The 16,472-nt window shown below is 46.5% G+C and overlaps 1 protein-coding gene across 1 annotated transcript in view; it reads right to left on the bottom strand.

Annotated features, from left to right (window-relative positions):
• Positions 1-16,472, bottom strand: part of LOC311149019 (calcium-dependent secretion activator 2-like) — a 208,379-nt gene that overhangs the window by 69,489 nt on the left and 122,418 nt on the right. Inside the window, exons 9-12 of the mRNA XM_084186092.1 lie at positions 14,669-14,735; positions 13,957-14,065; positions 13,118-13,327; positions 8,408-8,544 (exon numbers count right to left, since the gene is read on the bottom strand). Of these exons, the coding sequence (XP_084042218.1) occupies positions 8,408-8,544; positions 13,118-13,327; positions 13,957-14,065; positions 14,669-14,735 (523 nt within the window). The remainder of the gene's footprint in view (positions 1-8,407; positions 8,545-13,117; positions 13,328-13,956; positions 14,066-14,668; positions 14,736-16,472) is intronic.

The following is a 16,472-nucleotide window of genomic DNA, read 5'->3' as shown; positions in this document are numbered from 1 at the left end:
GACGATAAATTGAGGTTCATTATTTCTACACAGTTTCCATTTGGTTTTAGTCATTTCAAAGTCGATCGGGAAAAAATATATTATGATTATGTTTTTAGTTTTTTTACTCTCCATTATCACTGTAAATACAGACCCTCTGCAATAAGCTGTTAAAGAGAAAATTCCAGACCATTTCCAATGATTAAACAAATGAGCGCAAGGTTAACCCACCAACAATTAATTCACATAAAAAAATAATAATCATCCGTGAAGTAGGAAGTGCGGAGTGATCTGAAATCCTGGAACGTTCATTAGTTCATTCATCCTGCGCATAATAACTAAATTAGGCATGAATCTTACAAACCTAATTAAGACGCCTCTCGGAAGGAATATTAACAAATTAGCACCTCCGCCGAGGAATCGCCCACGACGACGCAAATAGATGGCATGGCAACCATGACTCTTGGGGTGGTGATGGTCGACCTGGGAGCGACCCAGACATGTGCTGTACTGTGCCCTAGAAATCTGTCAGTCTGAATCGTTTCTATTTCCATATTAATGTTGCTCTTGATAGTTAAATGGAAGGCTGAATAAATCTTTCTATTTTTCTTCAGATTTTGAGTCAGAAACAACAACATGCCAATCAATGGATACAAATGCTAACGGGCTCCAATTCTCGCTCTTCCTCATTCTGCAAATAATAGCAACCTACTCCATGAGACATAGAGACTGGGTCAGAGATTTCAATCCTGGATAGAATAGGATTCCTTCATGTCTTAATGTACTGGCAGAGACTCTTTGTACAGTCAATCAAATCTGGCTTCACTAAGTGAGTTGGATATGACCTGACTGACAAGGAGGTATTCACCACACATTTCCTTTTCTCTCTCTCGGTCACTTCTACTTCTCCAAATTCTCCCTTTAACTCTTCCTTTAGTTAGTCATTCTCTCTCCCTGTCTGGAATCGTTCCCGCTCTCGCTCTCCATCTGAATCGTTGCCTCTATCTCGCTCTCTCTCTCGTTCGTTCGTCCCCTCCTCTCTCTCTCTCGTTCGTTCGTTCGTCCCCTCCTCTCTCGTTCGTTCGTTCGTCCCTTCCTCTCTCTCTCTCTCTCGTTCGTTCGTTCGTTCCTCTCTCTCTCTCTCTCTCGTTCGTTCGTTCGTTCCTCTCTCTCTCTCTCTCTCTCTCGTTCGTTCGTTCCCCCCTCGCTCTCTCGTTCGTTCCCCCCTCGCTCTCTCGTTCGTTCGTTCCCCCCTCTCTCTCTCGTTCGTTCGTTCGTCCCCCCTCTCTCTCTCTCGTTCGTTCGTCCCCCCTCTCTCTCTCGTTCGTTCGTTCGTCCCCCCTCTCTCTTTCGTTCGTTCGTCCCCCCCTCTTTCGTTCGATCATCCCCCCCTCTCTTTCGTTCGTTCCCCCCTCTCTCTCGTTCGTTCGTCCCCCTCTCTCTCGTTCGTTCGTCCCCCTCTCTCTCTCGTTCGTTCACCCCCCCTCTCGTTCGTTCACCCCCCCTCTCGTTCGTCCCCCCCTCTCTCTCTCGTTCGTTCGTCCGTCCCCCCCTCTCTCTCGTACGTTCGTCCCCCCTCTCTCTCGTTCGTTCGTCCCCCCCTCTCTCTCGTTCGTTCATCCCCCCCTCCTCTCTCTCGTTCGTTCATCCCCCCCTCCTCTCTCTCGTTCGTTCATCCCCCCCTCCTCTCTCTCGTTCGTTCATCCCCCCCTCCTCTCTCTCGTTCGTTCATCCCCCCTCTCGTTCGTTCGTCCCCCCCTCTCTCTCTCGTTCACCCCCCCTCTCTCGTTCGTTCGTTCGTCCCCCCCTCCTCTCTCTCGTTCGTCCCCCCCTCCTCTCTCTCGTTCGTTCGTCCCCCCCCTCCTCTCTCGTTCGTTCATCCCCCCCCTCCTCTCTCTCGTTCGTTCATCCCCCCCCTCTCTCTCTCTCTCTCTCTCGTTCATTCGTCCCCCTCTCTCTCTCGTTCATTCGTCCCCCTCTCTCTCTCGTTCATTCGTCCCCCTCTCTCTCTCGTTCGTTCACCTCTCTCTCGTTCGTTCGTCCCCCCCTCTCTCGTTCATTCATCCCCCTCTCTCTCGTTCGTTCATCCCCCCCTCCTCTCTCTCGTTCCTTCATCCCCCTCTCTCTCGTTCGTTCATCCCCCCCTCCTCTCTCGTTCGTTCATCCCCCCTCTCTTTCGTTCGTTCGTCCCCCCTCTCGTTCATTCGTCCCTCGTTCATTCGACTCTTTGTACAGTCAATCAAATCTGGCTTCACTAAGTGAGTTGGATATGACCTGACTGACAAGGAGGTATTCACCACACATTTCCTTTTCTCTCTCTCGGTCACTTCTACTTCTCCAAATTCTCCCGGTCCGCGCCCTCTCTCTCTACGGATCGTTCGTCGATCCGCGCCCTCTCTCTCTACGGATCGTTCGTTCGCTCTCTCTCTCTCTCTACGGATCTCTCTACGGATCGTTCGTTCGCTCTCTCTCTACGGATCGTTCGTTCGCTCTCTCCCTCTACGAATCGTTAGTTCGCTCTCTCCCTCTGAATCGTTCGCTCGCTCTCTCCCTCTGAATCGTTCGCTCGCTCTCTCCCTCTGAATCGTTCGCTCGCTCTCTCCCTCTGAATCGTTCGCTCGCTCTCTCCCTCTGAATCGTTCGCTCGCTCTCTCCCTCCCTCTGAATCGTTCGCTCCTCTCCCTCTGAATCGTTCGCTCCTCTCCCTCTGAATCGTTTTCTCTCTCCCTCTGAATCGTTCGCTCGCTCTTGGAATATCTCTCTCTCCTCCTCTCGCTCCTCCTCTCTCTCTCTCTCTCTCGTTCGTTCGTCCCTTCCTCTCTCTCTCTCTCGTTCGTTCGTCCCTTCCTCTCTCTCTCGTTCGTTCGTTCCCCCCTCTCTCTCTCGTTCGTTCGTTCCCCCCTCTCTCTCTCGTTCGTTCGTTCCCCCCTCTCTCTCTCGTTCGTTCGTTTCCCCCTCTCTCTCTCGTTCGTTCGTTTCCCCCTCTCTCTCGTTCGTTCGTTCACCCCTCTCTCTCTCGTTCGTTCGTTCCCCCTCTCTCTCTCGTTCGTTCCCCCCCTCTCTCTCTCGTTCGTCCCCCCCCCTCTCTCTCGTTCGTCCCCCCCCCTCTCTCTCTCGTTCGTTCTCCCCCCCTCTCTCTCTCGTTCGTTCTCCCACCCTCTCTCTCTCGTTCGTTCGTTCGTCCCCCCTCCTCTCTCTCGTTCGTTCGTCCCCTCCTCTCTCTCGTTCGTTCGTCCCCCCCTCCTCTCTCTCGTTCGTCCCCCCCTCCTCTCTCTCGTTCGTTCGTCCCCCCCTCCTCTCTCTCGTTCGTTCGTCCCCCCCTCCTCTCTCTCGTTCGTTCGTCCCCCCCTCCTCTCTCTCGTTCGTTCGTCCCCCCTCCTCTCTCTCGTTCGTTCGTCCCCCCCTCCTCTCTCTCGTTCGTTCGTCCGTCCCCCCTCTCTCTCGTTCGTTCATCCCCCCCCTCTCTCGTTCGTTCATCCCCCCCTCTCTCTCTCTCGTTCGTTCATCCCCCCCCTCTCTCTCTCGTTCATTCGTCCCCCTCTCTCTCTCGTTCGTTCACCTCTCTCGTTCGTTCGTTCACCTCTCTCGTTCGTTCGTCCCCCCCTCCCTCGTTCATTCATCCCCCTCTCTCTCGTTCGTTCACCCCCCCTCCTCTCTCTCGTTCGTTCACCCCCCCTCCTCTCTCTCGTTCGTTCATCCCCCCCTCCTCTCTCTCGTTCGTTCGTCCCCCCTCTTTCGTTCGTTCGTCCCCCCTCTCGTTCGTTCGTCCCCGCTCTCTCTCTCTCTCGTTCACCCTCCCTCTCGTTCGTCCCCCCCTCTCTCTCTCGTTCGTTCGTCCCCCCCTCCTCTCTCTCGTTCGTTCGTCCCCCTCTCCTCTCTCTCGTTCGTTCGTCCCCCCTCCTCTCTCTCGTTCGTTCGTCCCCCCTCCTCTCTCTCGTTTGTTCGTCCCCCCCCTCCTCTCTCGTTCGTTCGTCCCCCCTCTCTCTCGTTCGTTCGTCCCCCCTCTCTCTCTCTCGTTCGTCCCCCTCTCTCGTTCGTTCGTCCCCCTCTCTCTCTCGTTCGTTCGTCCCCCCCACTCTCTACGGATCGTTCGTCGGTCCCCCCCACTCTCTACGGATCGTTCGTCGGTCCGCGCCCTCTCTCTCTACGGATCGTTCGTTCGCGCTCTCTCTACGGATCGTTCGTTCGTTCGCGCTCTCTCTACGGATCGTTCGTTCGGGCTCTCTCTCTCTCTACGGATCGTTCGTTCGGGCTCTCTCTCTCTCTACGGATCGTTCGTTCGCTCTCTCTCTCTCTACGGATCGTTCGTTCGCTCTCTCTCTCTCTACGGATCGTTCGTTCGCTCTCTCCCTCTACGAATCGTTCGCTCTCTCCCTCTACGAATCGTTCGCTCTCTCCCTCTACGAATCGTTCGCTCTCTCCCTCTACGAATCGTTCGCTCTCTCCCTCTACGAATCGTTCGCTCTCTCCCTCTACGAATCGTTCGCTCTCTCCCTCTACGAATCGTTCGCTCTCTCCCTCTACGAATCGTTCGCTCTCTCCCTCTGAATCGTTCGCTCTCTCCCTCTGAATCGTTCGCTCTCTCCCTCTACGAATCGTTCGCTCTCTCCCTCTGAATCGTTCGCTCTCTCCCTCTGAATCGTTCGCTCTCTCCCTCTGAATCGTTCGCTCTCTCCCTCTGAATCGTTCGCTCTCTCCCTCTGAATCGTTCGCTCTCTCCCTCTGAATCGTTCGCTCTCTCCCTCTGAATCGTTCGCCCTCTCCCTCTGAATCGTTCGCTCTCTCCCTCTGAATCGTTCGCTCTCTCCCTCTGAATCGTTCGCTCTCTCCCTCTGAATCGTTCGCTCGCTCTTGGAATATCTCTCTCTCCTCCTCTCTCTCTCCTCTCCTCTCTCTCGCTTCTCCTCTCTCTCGCTTCTCCTCTCTCTCGCTTCTCCTCTCTCTCGCTTCTCCTCTCTCTCGCTTCTCCTCTCTCTCGCTTCTCCTCTCGCTCTCTCCTTCCTCTATATTAATATCATAATACAAAAGAATACAGCCGAGCGCCCTGCCGCCTGGCAGCATGTGACAAGATGTTCCACTGTGACAAACAGATGGCCCACTCACGCCTTGGTGCTGACCGCTTAATTGGCTATTAACGGGCCGACTGCCTTGTTGGCGCTCTCTCTAACGAACATGGTTGCTGTAGGCTGAGTGACAGGGGCTCTTCTAGGCCTGGCCTAGGTCAACGCTGTGCCAAAGCTTGCAAAATGGAACGTGCTAAAATTAAAGTTGTCGTATCACTTTTTGAAAAACCTGCTGAACTTTAGCCTGCTGTGTGAAATTTGGCTAAACAAATAGGAAGGAGGGAGATTATAAAATGGTTAGCTTTTTATTTGCTTTCGATTAGAACAACCATGTACACCAGTGGTCACTAACCTTTTCTGAGTCAAGATCACTTTGAGTCAAAATGCAAGCCGAGATCTACCGCTCAACTCTTTTTCAAACATGACTTAAAAAACATGATGATAGCCTGCATCTGATGGTCAGTCTGAGGGGAGGGAGAGAGCAGCGGTGAGGCTGACTGATAGCCTGCATCTGATGGTCAGTCTGAGGGGAGGGAGAGAGCAGCGGTGAGGCTGACTGATAGCCTGCATCTGATGGTCAGTCTGAGGGGAGGGAGAGAGCAGCGGTGAGGCTACCTCTCACCCGACCCACTATCCCTCCGCTCTCTCCTTCCTCCGCTGAGAAAATGAATATTTCTGCCTTATGCACCAATTCATGTTGTAACTCCTATGACCAGGGAAAGTGAAATATTCCTAAATATTCAAAAAGATAATCCGCTAATAATAAAAACAACGCAAGCTATTGGAACACTTTGCTATACTCATTCATTGCAGCTGTAGTGATGGTTGTAGCGTGAGTGGAAGTAGTATCAACTTTGCTGTGCGTTCAAGGCTTCTTTTTACAGTCTATGGCTCAAGGAATGTGCAGACACAGATCTGAGCTATCTGATTGGCCAGCGGTAGGCCTATGGGTGATCTTCATTTGCTCTCTGAGCCTGCCGGGTAGGCGGAGTTCTACCTTCAGACACATGAAATGGTTCAACATGGGAACACTTTGCCTTCCTGGTGCTAGGGCTGCTGAATCTAGTGCACCTACTGCCAACAGTGCAAAGCTAATAAATAAAATCAGAACACAAGGCTTGTTGGGTTTTTTACAGAAATGTTTGGTGATCGACTAGGAATGCCTTGGAGATCGACCACGGTTGGTGACCACTGATGTACACCATATCAACCAAGAGTCCATGATGTTAGTGTATTTGGCTTTGAAAAATAACAACTTGGGAAAAGGGAAATTATATTAATTTATACTAATGCAATTGCTCAGAGAAAAATATTTTGTTCATGATGCCGTTGACCTTAATAAGGGCCCCAGGACTAGTGGAAGCAAAATAGCCCCATAACAACAAAGATCCACCACCATATCTTACAGTAGTGTGTGCGTATACTCCAGGTTCTTGGGTATTGTCCAAGAATCGGATTGGTTTATCCGCTGTTGGATGACAACACATACCAGCCACTCTGTTCCACTGTATCAAAGTGTACAGTAGGATTCTATTCACATTTGAAAACTCCATAAGTACCACAAGAAATCTGAGTTTCTGAAGTTTGACAACCCAAATCTGATCTACCACCAAAAGGGCTGACCCTACTTCTTAACAGACGTTCGTGTCCCAAGGCCTTGTCATTCTGAATGTGGCTTCAACGGGGACTACAAGTTGATACACAAAGCCTTCGACAAAGCCCTCGTCATTAACAAAGCCATTCACATGGCAAAAGTGTGTGGAGGGAGCTCATCCCTTGTTAGTCTGAGTTGAATGAGGAATCTTTAGTTGGACCATATGCTCAGCGTTGAGCTCTTTTTAATCTCAACTTTAAGCTATTTCTATGACAGACTGACCAGCTGAATCCAGGTGCAAGCTATGATCCCTTATTGATGTCGCCTGTTAAATCCACTTCAAATCAGTGTTGATGAAGGGGAGGAGACAGATTAAAGAAGGATTTTAAAGTATTGAGACAATTGAGACATGGATTGTGTATGTGTGCCATTCAGAGGGTGAATGGGCAAGACAAAACATTTAAGTGCCTTTGAACGGGGTATGGTAGTAGGTGCCAGGCGCACTGGTTTGAGTGTGTCAAGAACTGCAACGCTGCTGGGTTTTTCACACTCAACAGTTTCCCATGTGTATCAAGAATGGTACACCACCCAAAGGACATCAAGCCAACTGGACACAACTGTGGGAAGCATTGGCGTCAACACGGGCCAGCATCCCTGTGGAACGCTTTCGACACCTTGTAGAGTCCATGCCCAGACGAATTGAGGCTGTTCTGAGGGCAAAAGGGGGCAACTCAATATTAGGAAGGTGTTCCTAATGGTTTATACACTCAGTGTATAAAGGGATTGGTTCTGATTCTAAATCTGAAAGATGGCCTATTTACACTACTATATTCACATTCAAAATCTGGCTATAGCTCAATTCCTGAATTTCCTGGATTTTTAAAGGGAATTGACTACTATGGTAGATATGCAAAAATCTCTGAAGCTGGAGACACTTATCTCCCTCACTATCTTTAAGCATCAGTTGTCAGAGCAGCTTACCGATCACTGTACCTGTACACAGCCCATCTGTAATTAGCCCACCCAACTACCTCATCCCCATGTTGTTATTTACATTGTTATTTATTTTGCTCATTTGCACCCCAGTATCTCTATTTGCACATCATCTTCTGCACATCTATCACTCCAGTGTTAATACTAAATTATAATTGTAATTATTTTGCACTATGGCCTATTTATTGCCTTATCTCCTTAACTTACTACATTTGCACACACTGTATATAGATTTTCTATTGTGTTATTGACTATACGTTTTGTTTATTCCATATGTAACTCTGTGTTGTTGTTGTTTTTACCGCACTGCTTTGCTTTATCTTAGCCAGGTCGCAGTTGTAAATTAGAACTTGTTCTCAACTGGCTTACCTGGTTAAATAAAGGTGAAATAAAATAAAATGGCCAGGTCCTCCACCCCCCCCCCCCTCCCCCCTCCCCCCTTTACCCATTCTCTGTGGCCCCCTCTCCACTAAATAGGCCCAGCAGTTGTCCGTGAGGGTCATGTTTTTATTTGGGAAGTATTGATTAGCACCGTTTATCCCCCCTCGTTGAGTGTGAGAGTTCCCAAACCCCCAAGGCATGACTCTCTTGCTGCACGCAGAGTCCTAAAGATGGGCCTAACAGAGGCTTTCTCTCCCACTCTCTCTCTCCCCGTCCAAAATTGGAAGCCTGTCTCCTTTCTGCGCTTGCATGGACTACAATATTTTTTTCAGAAATGTCTGGCATATAAATAAACATTCAATATTTATCTCACTCACTCACTCACTCACTCACTCACCAGGCAGGAGAAGGAGTCATTCATCCGGTGCTGTAGGGTCCGTTTCTGCAGCATGGGGAACAAGGTGGCGTGGTCAAAACGACAGGGCACCGCAGAGATCAGATCCTCTACCCCCTGCCTCTGAGAGCGATCCAGACCTGAGAGAGAGAGAGGAAGGAAAAGCAGACAGAGTGAGGGTGAGAGAGAGACCGAATGAGTATGACAGGTATAGAGAAACAGTTGACCAAAAAAATCCATTAAGTCTTGCATCTCCGTCAATAAAAAAAGATACAGTTTTACTGAACAATGGAGTGCATCTTTGCAATACCTGGTAGCACAGAGTGACAGACTCCTCCCGTTCAAATCAAATCACAACATACAGACTGATGTGAAAGTCAGGTAGACAGAATGATGGAACATAATTCACGCCTTTGAGTACAACCCTGAAACGGAAGTGTAAAAAGAGGAGGGAATTCTTATTTGACTGGATTGGCATCGTCAGTTTTCACTGCTTTGGTTATTAGTTCCCACCTCCATTGGCGTGAGATACTCTGTGAAATCCAGTTTCCAAATTTCAACTGTAAATATGAGAAACTGACAGAAACACCCGCAGCATGCGAGGGTATGTGAGGAAAAACAGTGACACAAACAGAAGCATGTAACGCGTCTCATCACGACACTTTGACATTGTTAGTCTTTGTAAAGCACCACTTGAACAAAGGTAAGTCATTTGGTCAGTGGTGGATAAGCGTTGACCAATGACTGCTCCTATATAGAGCCTGTGTAGAGTATGTGTTGTGTCCTACATGTCGTCGTCCTTCTCTAAGCCAGGATATTTTCTAAGTCACACAAAGAGCCAGAGAATGGACAGGAAAGGGAGAGATCATCGTTTGAGCAGGAAATAACAGAACAACGCACATACCATCCACAAACAGCTAGATACAAGGAGGCCAGGAGGCCAGGTCAGAAAAAGAAAGGAGAAAGGGAGATGGTCAAAGAGATAAAGAGGAGGAGGGTAGAGACACAACAGCCCTGTGTGTGTCCAGGTTCACTTCCAGTCCTTTCAGACTCGTCCCAGTTAATGGCCGGTGTTGAGCAGAATGAAAAGCCTAACACTCTCTCTTTTCCCGTATTGTAGAAATACATTTGGGACAGACTTTTCTTCACATGACACACGGCCCCACAAAAGACCAAGGCTGTAGAAAAAGAATCTATCCCCCCCACGCCTCCGATGCCCGCGGCTTCACACCCGAGACGAGCATTAGTGATTGCTTTTTATTAACACTGCCATTTCTGTCTTGACCACCACTCTTGTATGGACAGAGAAAAGCCCAGTGCTTTGGCCGCAAGCACCCTCTCAGACGTTTGTGTTTACCCTCTTCTTCCCTTGTTGCTTTTGTCCAAAAAGGCAGCAGAAGTGCAATCCCCACAATCAACTCGGAATCGACGCTCTCTCTTTTCTTTCACCTCGCTGTTTCTTTACTCCTGCCCTTTGGCCTCCTTCTTCTTTAATTCCGATGTAGGTCATTTTACATTCGTTACCCCAAATGCGGGGCGTCCTTAATGTAATTTGGAGAAAGGGAGGAACGAGACGATTCTAAAGAAAACGAGACAAAGGGATATAGATTAAAGATGATGATGAGACGGGGAGGGAGAGACAGTATTGATTGAGGGGAAGCAGGAGGAGGCGTGATGTTAACATATCCAGTCACTAGGAGAAATCCTATTGATCCATGTCATCTTTAACTTCCAGCTATTATCTGTACATGAGGGGAGGGGGGGGTGTTAGAGTGTCTGTCTGTCTCTCTCTGTGTGTCTGTAGCTAGACAGGGAGGGGGTGTTGAGAGTTGGGTCAGTTATTAGGATGTGTGTATTATGTGTGTGTGTGTGTGTGTGTGTGTGTGTGTGTGTATGGCGTGTATGGGGGGGGGGGGGGGGGGGGGGTATGTGGGTGAATGGGGTATGTTGGTGTGTGTGTTGAGTGTATGCGGCTAGACCAGTTGAAGGGGGGACGTACTTTGTTGTGTGTGTTACAAAGCACAACCGTTGTGTCTCTCTGGAGTTATTGAATCGTAGCTGAAGGAGTACATCCCTTATGCCTGGTGTGGGACTAGGAAAGAGGATATGGATACGGGGAGAGCTTGATGTGGGACTAGGAAAGAGGATATGGATACGGGGAGAGCTTGGTGTGGGACTAGGGAAGAGGATATGGATACAGGGGAGAGCTTGGTGTGGGACTAGGGAAGAGGATATGGATATGGGGAGAGCTTGGTGTGGGACTAGGGAAGAGGATATGTATACAGGGGAGAGCTTGGTGTGGGACTAGGGAAGAGGATATGGATACAGGGGAACAGCTTGGTGTGAGACTAGGGAAGAGGATATGGATATGGGGAGAGCTTGGTGTGGGACTAGGGAAGAGGATATGTATACAGGGTAGAGCTTGGTGTGGGACTAGGGAAGAGGATATGAAGAGGATATGGATACAGGTGAGAGCTTGGTGTGGGACTAGGGAAGAGGATATGGATACAGGTGAGAGCTTGGTGTGGGACTAGGGAAGAGGATATGGATACAGGGGAACAGCTTGGTGTGGGACTAGGGAAGAGGATATGGATACAGTTGAGGGCTTGGTGTGGGACTAGGGAAGAGGATATGGATACAGGTGAGAGCTTGGTGTGGGACTAGGGAAGAGGATATGGATACAGGGGGGAGCTTGGTGTGGGACTAGGGAAGAGGATATGGATACAGGTGAGATCTTGATGTGGGACTAGGGAAGAGGATATGGATACAGGGGAGAGCGTGGTGTGGGACTAGGGAAGAGGATATGGATATGGGGAGAGGTGCATGGGGGAGAGCTTGGTGCTCAATCTCTTCATATCCCTCTATTTTAAGCCCCATCAGCGTTGTCACAGCAGCAGTCACATCCATGTGGCATGTGCCCCGGTGAGGAGGCAGATCCCATGATGACAGGTTATCGACGCGGGCGGAGAGAGACACCGAGCGCTAACGTCTCAGGTACACCAGGCGGAGCGATTTGACTCGTTTGAGCGAGCCGGGCATGGGCGCTGAGGGGAGAGACAGATGCGGACGGACAGGGTATCGGAGTATCAGCATCGCTCCCGCCACACACACGCACTCATGCATGCACAGACAAACACACACACCTTACGTAGAAATCTCCTCAGAGGTCCCAGCTGTCCTAATAGTTGTGGCTGTCATTTAAAATATGAGAGAGGCTTTAAACTACCAGACAGGTTGGATGTCAGTCCTAAACGTCAAACACCTGCTTTTCAAAACACAAACTGACAAGAACATTGACAGAGATCAACCTGATGAAAGTGATGGCTGTGTCACATCTCAGCAAAGCATGAAGGGAAAAGATTTGCGAGTCAGGACCAGCTTTCTCTAATAAGTTTACAATCCATTATTCGAAATGACATTCCGTTAAAATGTCCTTCCTGCATACAACAAAAGGGGTTTTAAAGAGGTAGATTACCCCAGAAACAGTCTCTATATGTAATTGTATACCATCTATATGGTCAGAAAATAATTACCTGAATAAATGTACAGCATGGCCTTTTTATTACGTATACATATCTACCGATAACATCTCCACACAACATTCATACCTGGTCAACAACGTCTGACTATACATACTAAAATGGTATTGTGTCATGCAAACAACGAGTGATTGCTTGAAGGCTGGCGAACCAAAAACATGTTAACTACAGCCTGTGTCTTAGACTGTTCAATTACTGAAACCAATGCTCAAATGCAGCCTTTGAAGGCAATGCAATGATATTGTTACAGCAACGTGGCATTCTCTAATGGGCTCAAATCTTCTTGAGAATAACACAGAATTTCAACAAACACCCACATAGCAAACAACCCATGCTGTGTGTGTGTGTGTCTGATAGGAAGAGTGCAATAGATGACTAGGAAGACTATAGTGTGGGTTGGTATACAGTGTACTCCAGTTTCCATAGCATAATGCTAACAGGAACATCATCACTTTTCCCTATAAACCACACTATCTGTTCCAGTACAATGACAATGTAGGACTCCTACAGGGTAAAAATACACACCAAACTGCCCTAATATATAGTTAATATGCTACAATACCACTCTACCACCTCACACAATCACAAATGTACATAAACCTCACAAACGTCTCTGCATTTTAATGATCAAAAGGATTCTGGCACACAGAAACACACACCTCTATTTGGGCTGATGGCAGAAAACTGTATGTTGCCACACACTCGATGGCCCGACAAGCACATGCTAATGTAATAAATTAGCCCCCGGCTGGTGTGTGTGTTGCAGCGGTATCTCAGTCGATTAATGTCCTATCTCTGGCTACAGCACTGAACACTTCACCTTGTCATATACCCTCATCTCCTCTCCAGTCAAGTGAGTAGGTTAGACATTCATCTGTTTGAATTTGTTCAAATCACTCATTACCTTTATTCATTTTCTTTATGTCAACAATTTAAGTAAGAGAAGAAATGTTTCAAACAACCCTAATCTTACTGTGGTGATGCAGATGCACAAGGTGAGTGCACAACGCCAACGTCTCAGTTGGCTTCATACAGCTGTGGGTTTCATTCCCACAAGAACATATTAATATGGGTTAATTGTAAGACCATTGGGGAAAAACCTTCAGCCAAATGACCATTTAGATGATCTTATTTTTCTAGAATAAAGGAATAAATTCTGTTGAAGTGAACCTACTGAGAAGTGAGATTGGTGCGTCTGGCTGGGAGTTCCCTCCTCTGCAGTTTTGTTTCTGGATCTGGGTGGGTGGAACTGGTTTGTATGACTGGCCCGTGGCGCGGTACACGGCCTGAACCCACAGCACCCGGTCCTGCTCGTCATCACTGGCAAACACGACCAGGTCACCCTCCTTGACCGTGCTGAAGAAGACTCGACCGCCCTGGAGACCTGAGAGAGAGAGAGAGAGAGAGAGAGAGAGAGAGAGAGAGAGAGAGACAGAGAGACAGAGAGAGAGAGAGAGAGAGAGAGAGAGAGAGAGAGACAGAGAGACAGAGAGACAGAGAGACAGAGAGACAGAGAGACAGAGAGAGAGAGAGAGAGAGAGAGAGACAGAGAGAGAGAGAGAGAGAGAGAGAGAGAGAGACAGAGAGACAGAGAGACAGAGAGACAGAGAGACAGAGAGACAGAGAGACAGAGAGACAGAGAGACAGAGAGACAGAGAGACAGAGAGACAGAGAGACAGAGAGACAGAGAGACAGAGAGAGAGAGAGAGAGAGAGAGAGAGAGAGAGAGAGAGAGAGAGACAGAGAGACAGAGAGACAGAGAGACAGAGAGACAGAGAGAGAGAGAGAGAGAGAGAGAGAGAGAGAGAGAGAGACAGATTGAGACAACGTAAGTAATTTAACTTGCCATTTCAATAAAGTATACTGAATTGTATTGAAAGAGGTATGTGGGGAGATGGAAATAACATAAGAGACAAGATGGATGTATGTGTGTATGTTTGTGTGTATGCGTGTATGTTTGTGTATGTGTGTATGTGTGTGTGTGTGTGTGTGTGTTCGTGAGTGCGTGTGTACCAGGCTGGGGGTCGGAGTAGTCCACAGTGTAGCCCTCTAGCTGCATCAGTTCATGGGGCTCAGACTTCTTCTCTCTGTAGCTGCACATTGCAAAGGTGTATTGGCTGACCTGCAATGGTTAACAAGAGTTCACACACCTCTGTATAAAATGGCATTATAATTATAATTATTTTTAATACTACGCTATGTATTTTAACATTTGGGAATCAGGTGAGATAGTTAAAGAGGTTGTAATGTCCGAAAGATATCCTTGCATTTCATTCCACAACAGTTTTTGGTATCCCTTTTATAGATTGCTGCCTAATTATGTCAAATGGTCAATATGTGTTGCTTCATGATTTCAAACAGAAACGTTATTTTGTCTGTCAATTAAAGCTACAACAACATGCAGCAATAGCAAAAACAGAACAGATTTAAGTCCCATAATAGCTTAGCACCAACGGTTAATTTCCTTTAGAATAAATGTCAGCTTTAAGACCAGACTGAAAGCATGAGAATGGAATGCAAAAGTTTTATGAAAAGATTAATCATCAAGGTATGTGTTCAGAAAATACCCTTTTAACTGAAAAATTAAGCATTACCAAAAAAATGCAATTAAAGCCCACTAGAAGAAAACATGCATTTACTTAGAAGCTATACATTTGGCAAGTAGACTTTATATGTTATTCTTCTGAATAGAACACGTGTCAATGAATCATGACATTTAACATACCTGGACAAGAACGAAATATCTTCTTTTCCAACGTTTCCAAACTCTCTGTCCCAAAGCGTAAAGGTACCTAAAAATATTGAAATGTTAAGAATTTTAACTTAAACATCTAATGTTAACAGTGTTTTATTAAAGTTCTAAATCAAATTAAATTTACCAATGTTGGGATTATAGCCTAGATTTGACAAATCATAATACAAAGCAAATTCAATAAAAATTAAATTCCATATAAATTAAATTTAATATAAATGTCAAATAAAGAAAAACACAAGTTGCATCTAAAAATGACAAGATGTCTCGATTAATATGTGAATTTTAATACCTTTAAACTAGGCATATTAAAACACTTAAATTAAGGAGATTACAAGGTGACCGATATAGGCTGTTCATAAACACACAAATTAAGCAGCTCTTTTCCAAAAATATTTCTCAAGAATATAGACAACCATCATTCACTGAGAACATAATCGACGTGTTCTTATCGAAACTACATTATTATGAATATTGTGACAATATGGTATTTTATGACTGGCAAATACCAACTATGATAGGCCAAATTGTAGAAGCATTATCCAATTGATAATAATAGGCCATGACAAAACCAAGCAAATGTTTTCTCCGAGTCTCTTCCCCTTGGAAAACTTTAGCATGGTCAGAAAGCGAATGATGACTAAAATCTGGAAGCTCCATAATCAATCGCCTATTCACGGAACTCAAACAATGGGAAATAATGCACGTGGGATATGGGAGAGTGAAAGGAGGAAATCAATAGATTGTGAAGACAATTTGTAAGGGGTTGCCCTTTAAGAAAAGGCCTCCAGTCAAGGTTGGGAGCCGCCGTGAATGCGGGTCTGAAAATCTGGGGCATTCTCCGGGAGTTGGGTTAAGATGTGGAAGAAGTAATCATCCACTTGTGAAAATTATTTTCTGTTCGTTCTCAAACACCTTTCAGCCGCTCATGATACCGGGCCATTCGCGGCCCCAGATGTGCGGAACAATAAGCAGCCATAGGACACTTTTCAGTCCTTGGTACAATGCATGATGCTTATACACTTCCTATTGCCAAGTGTTTGTTTACATTAGTAGGCCCAGTCTATTCGAAATTAGAACGGCATTATCGTAAAATCAGGCAACGTTTAGGCCTACTTCAAAAAGTAGGCAATTTTTTTTATTAATCAAATTTGCTCAAGGTTTAGCCAAATGCAGCCAAGTTTAATTCAAAAGGCCTCGTCACAAAGTCACACAACGGAATGAAATTTGTTTGTAACTATATGCATTTCTAGTAAAGGTGAGGGGGAAACACACACACCGTGGAATTAATCTGTCACTCATCTGAGAAAAGCAAGCTCTTACCAGGGCAAATCCGAGCCATTGATTGAGATGGCTAGGGCAAACCAAATAAACGTGATAAACAGAATATCTTTTAAAAAATCACACTGTCAAAAGTGGTTTAAGTTTACACTAAAAGGTTCTAATCAAACGTATAACAACACAACTTGTTAACGTTTTCCATCAAGAATGGTCAAAGATATCTCTGTTTTGAAGAAAATAAATTAAAGTGAGGAAATTAAAGTCAAAATGGTTAACATCTGATGCCAAACTACTCTTCTGGAAATCAAGCATATTCTAGATTTGTCCTATATTAGTTCCCACCAATCTTCACAATTGTGTAAAATATTTAATATAGCTTTGTAACCCCTTACAGGGAAAATATGAATTATTTGAACTTACTTATTTATCAAAATAAAGTGTAGGCTAGTAAGTAAATAGGTATTGATAAAAACGAAAACAGAACAATAACCAAATA

This window comes from Coregonus lavaretus (assembly GCF_964263955.1).
Source record: "Coregonus lavaretus genome assembly, chromosome: 21".
Taxonomy (NCBI): domain Eukaryota; kingdom Metazoa; phylum Chordata; class Actinopteri; order Salmoniformes; family Salmonidae; genus Coregonus; species Coregonus lavaretus.
Note: the sequence above shows the minus strand (reverse complement) of the source record. Positions and strands in the feature narration are given on the sequence as shown.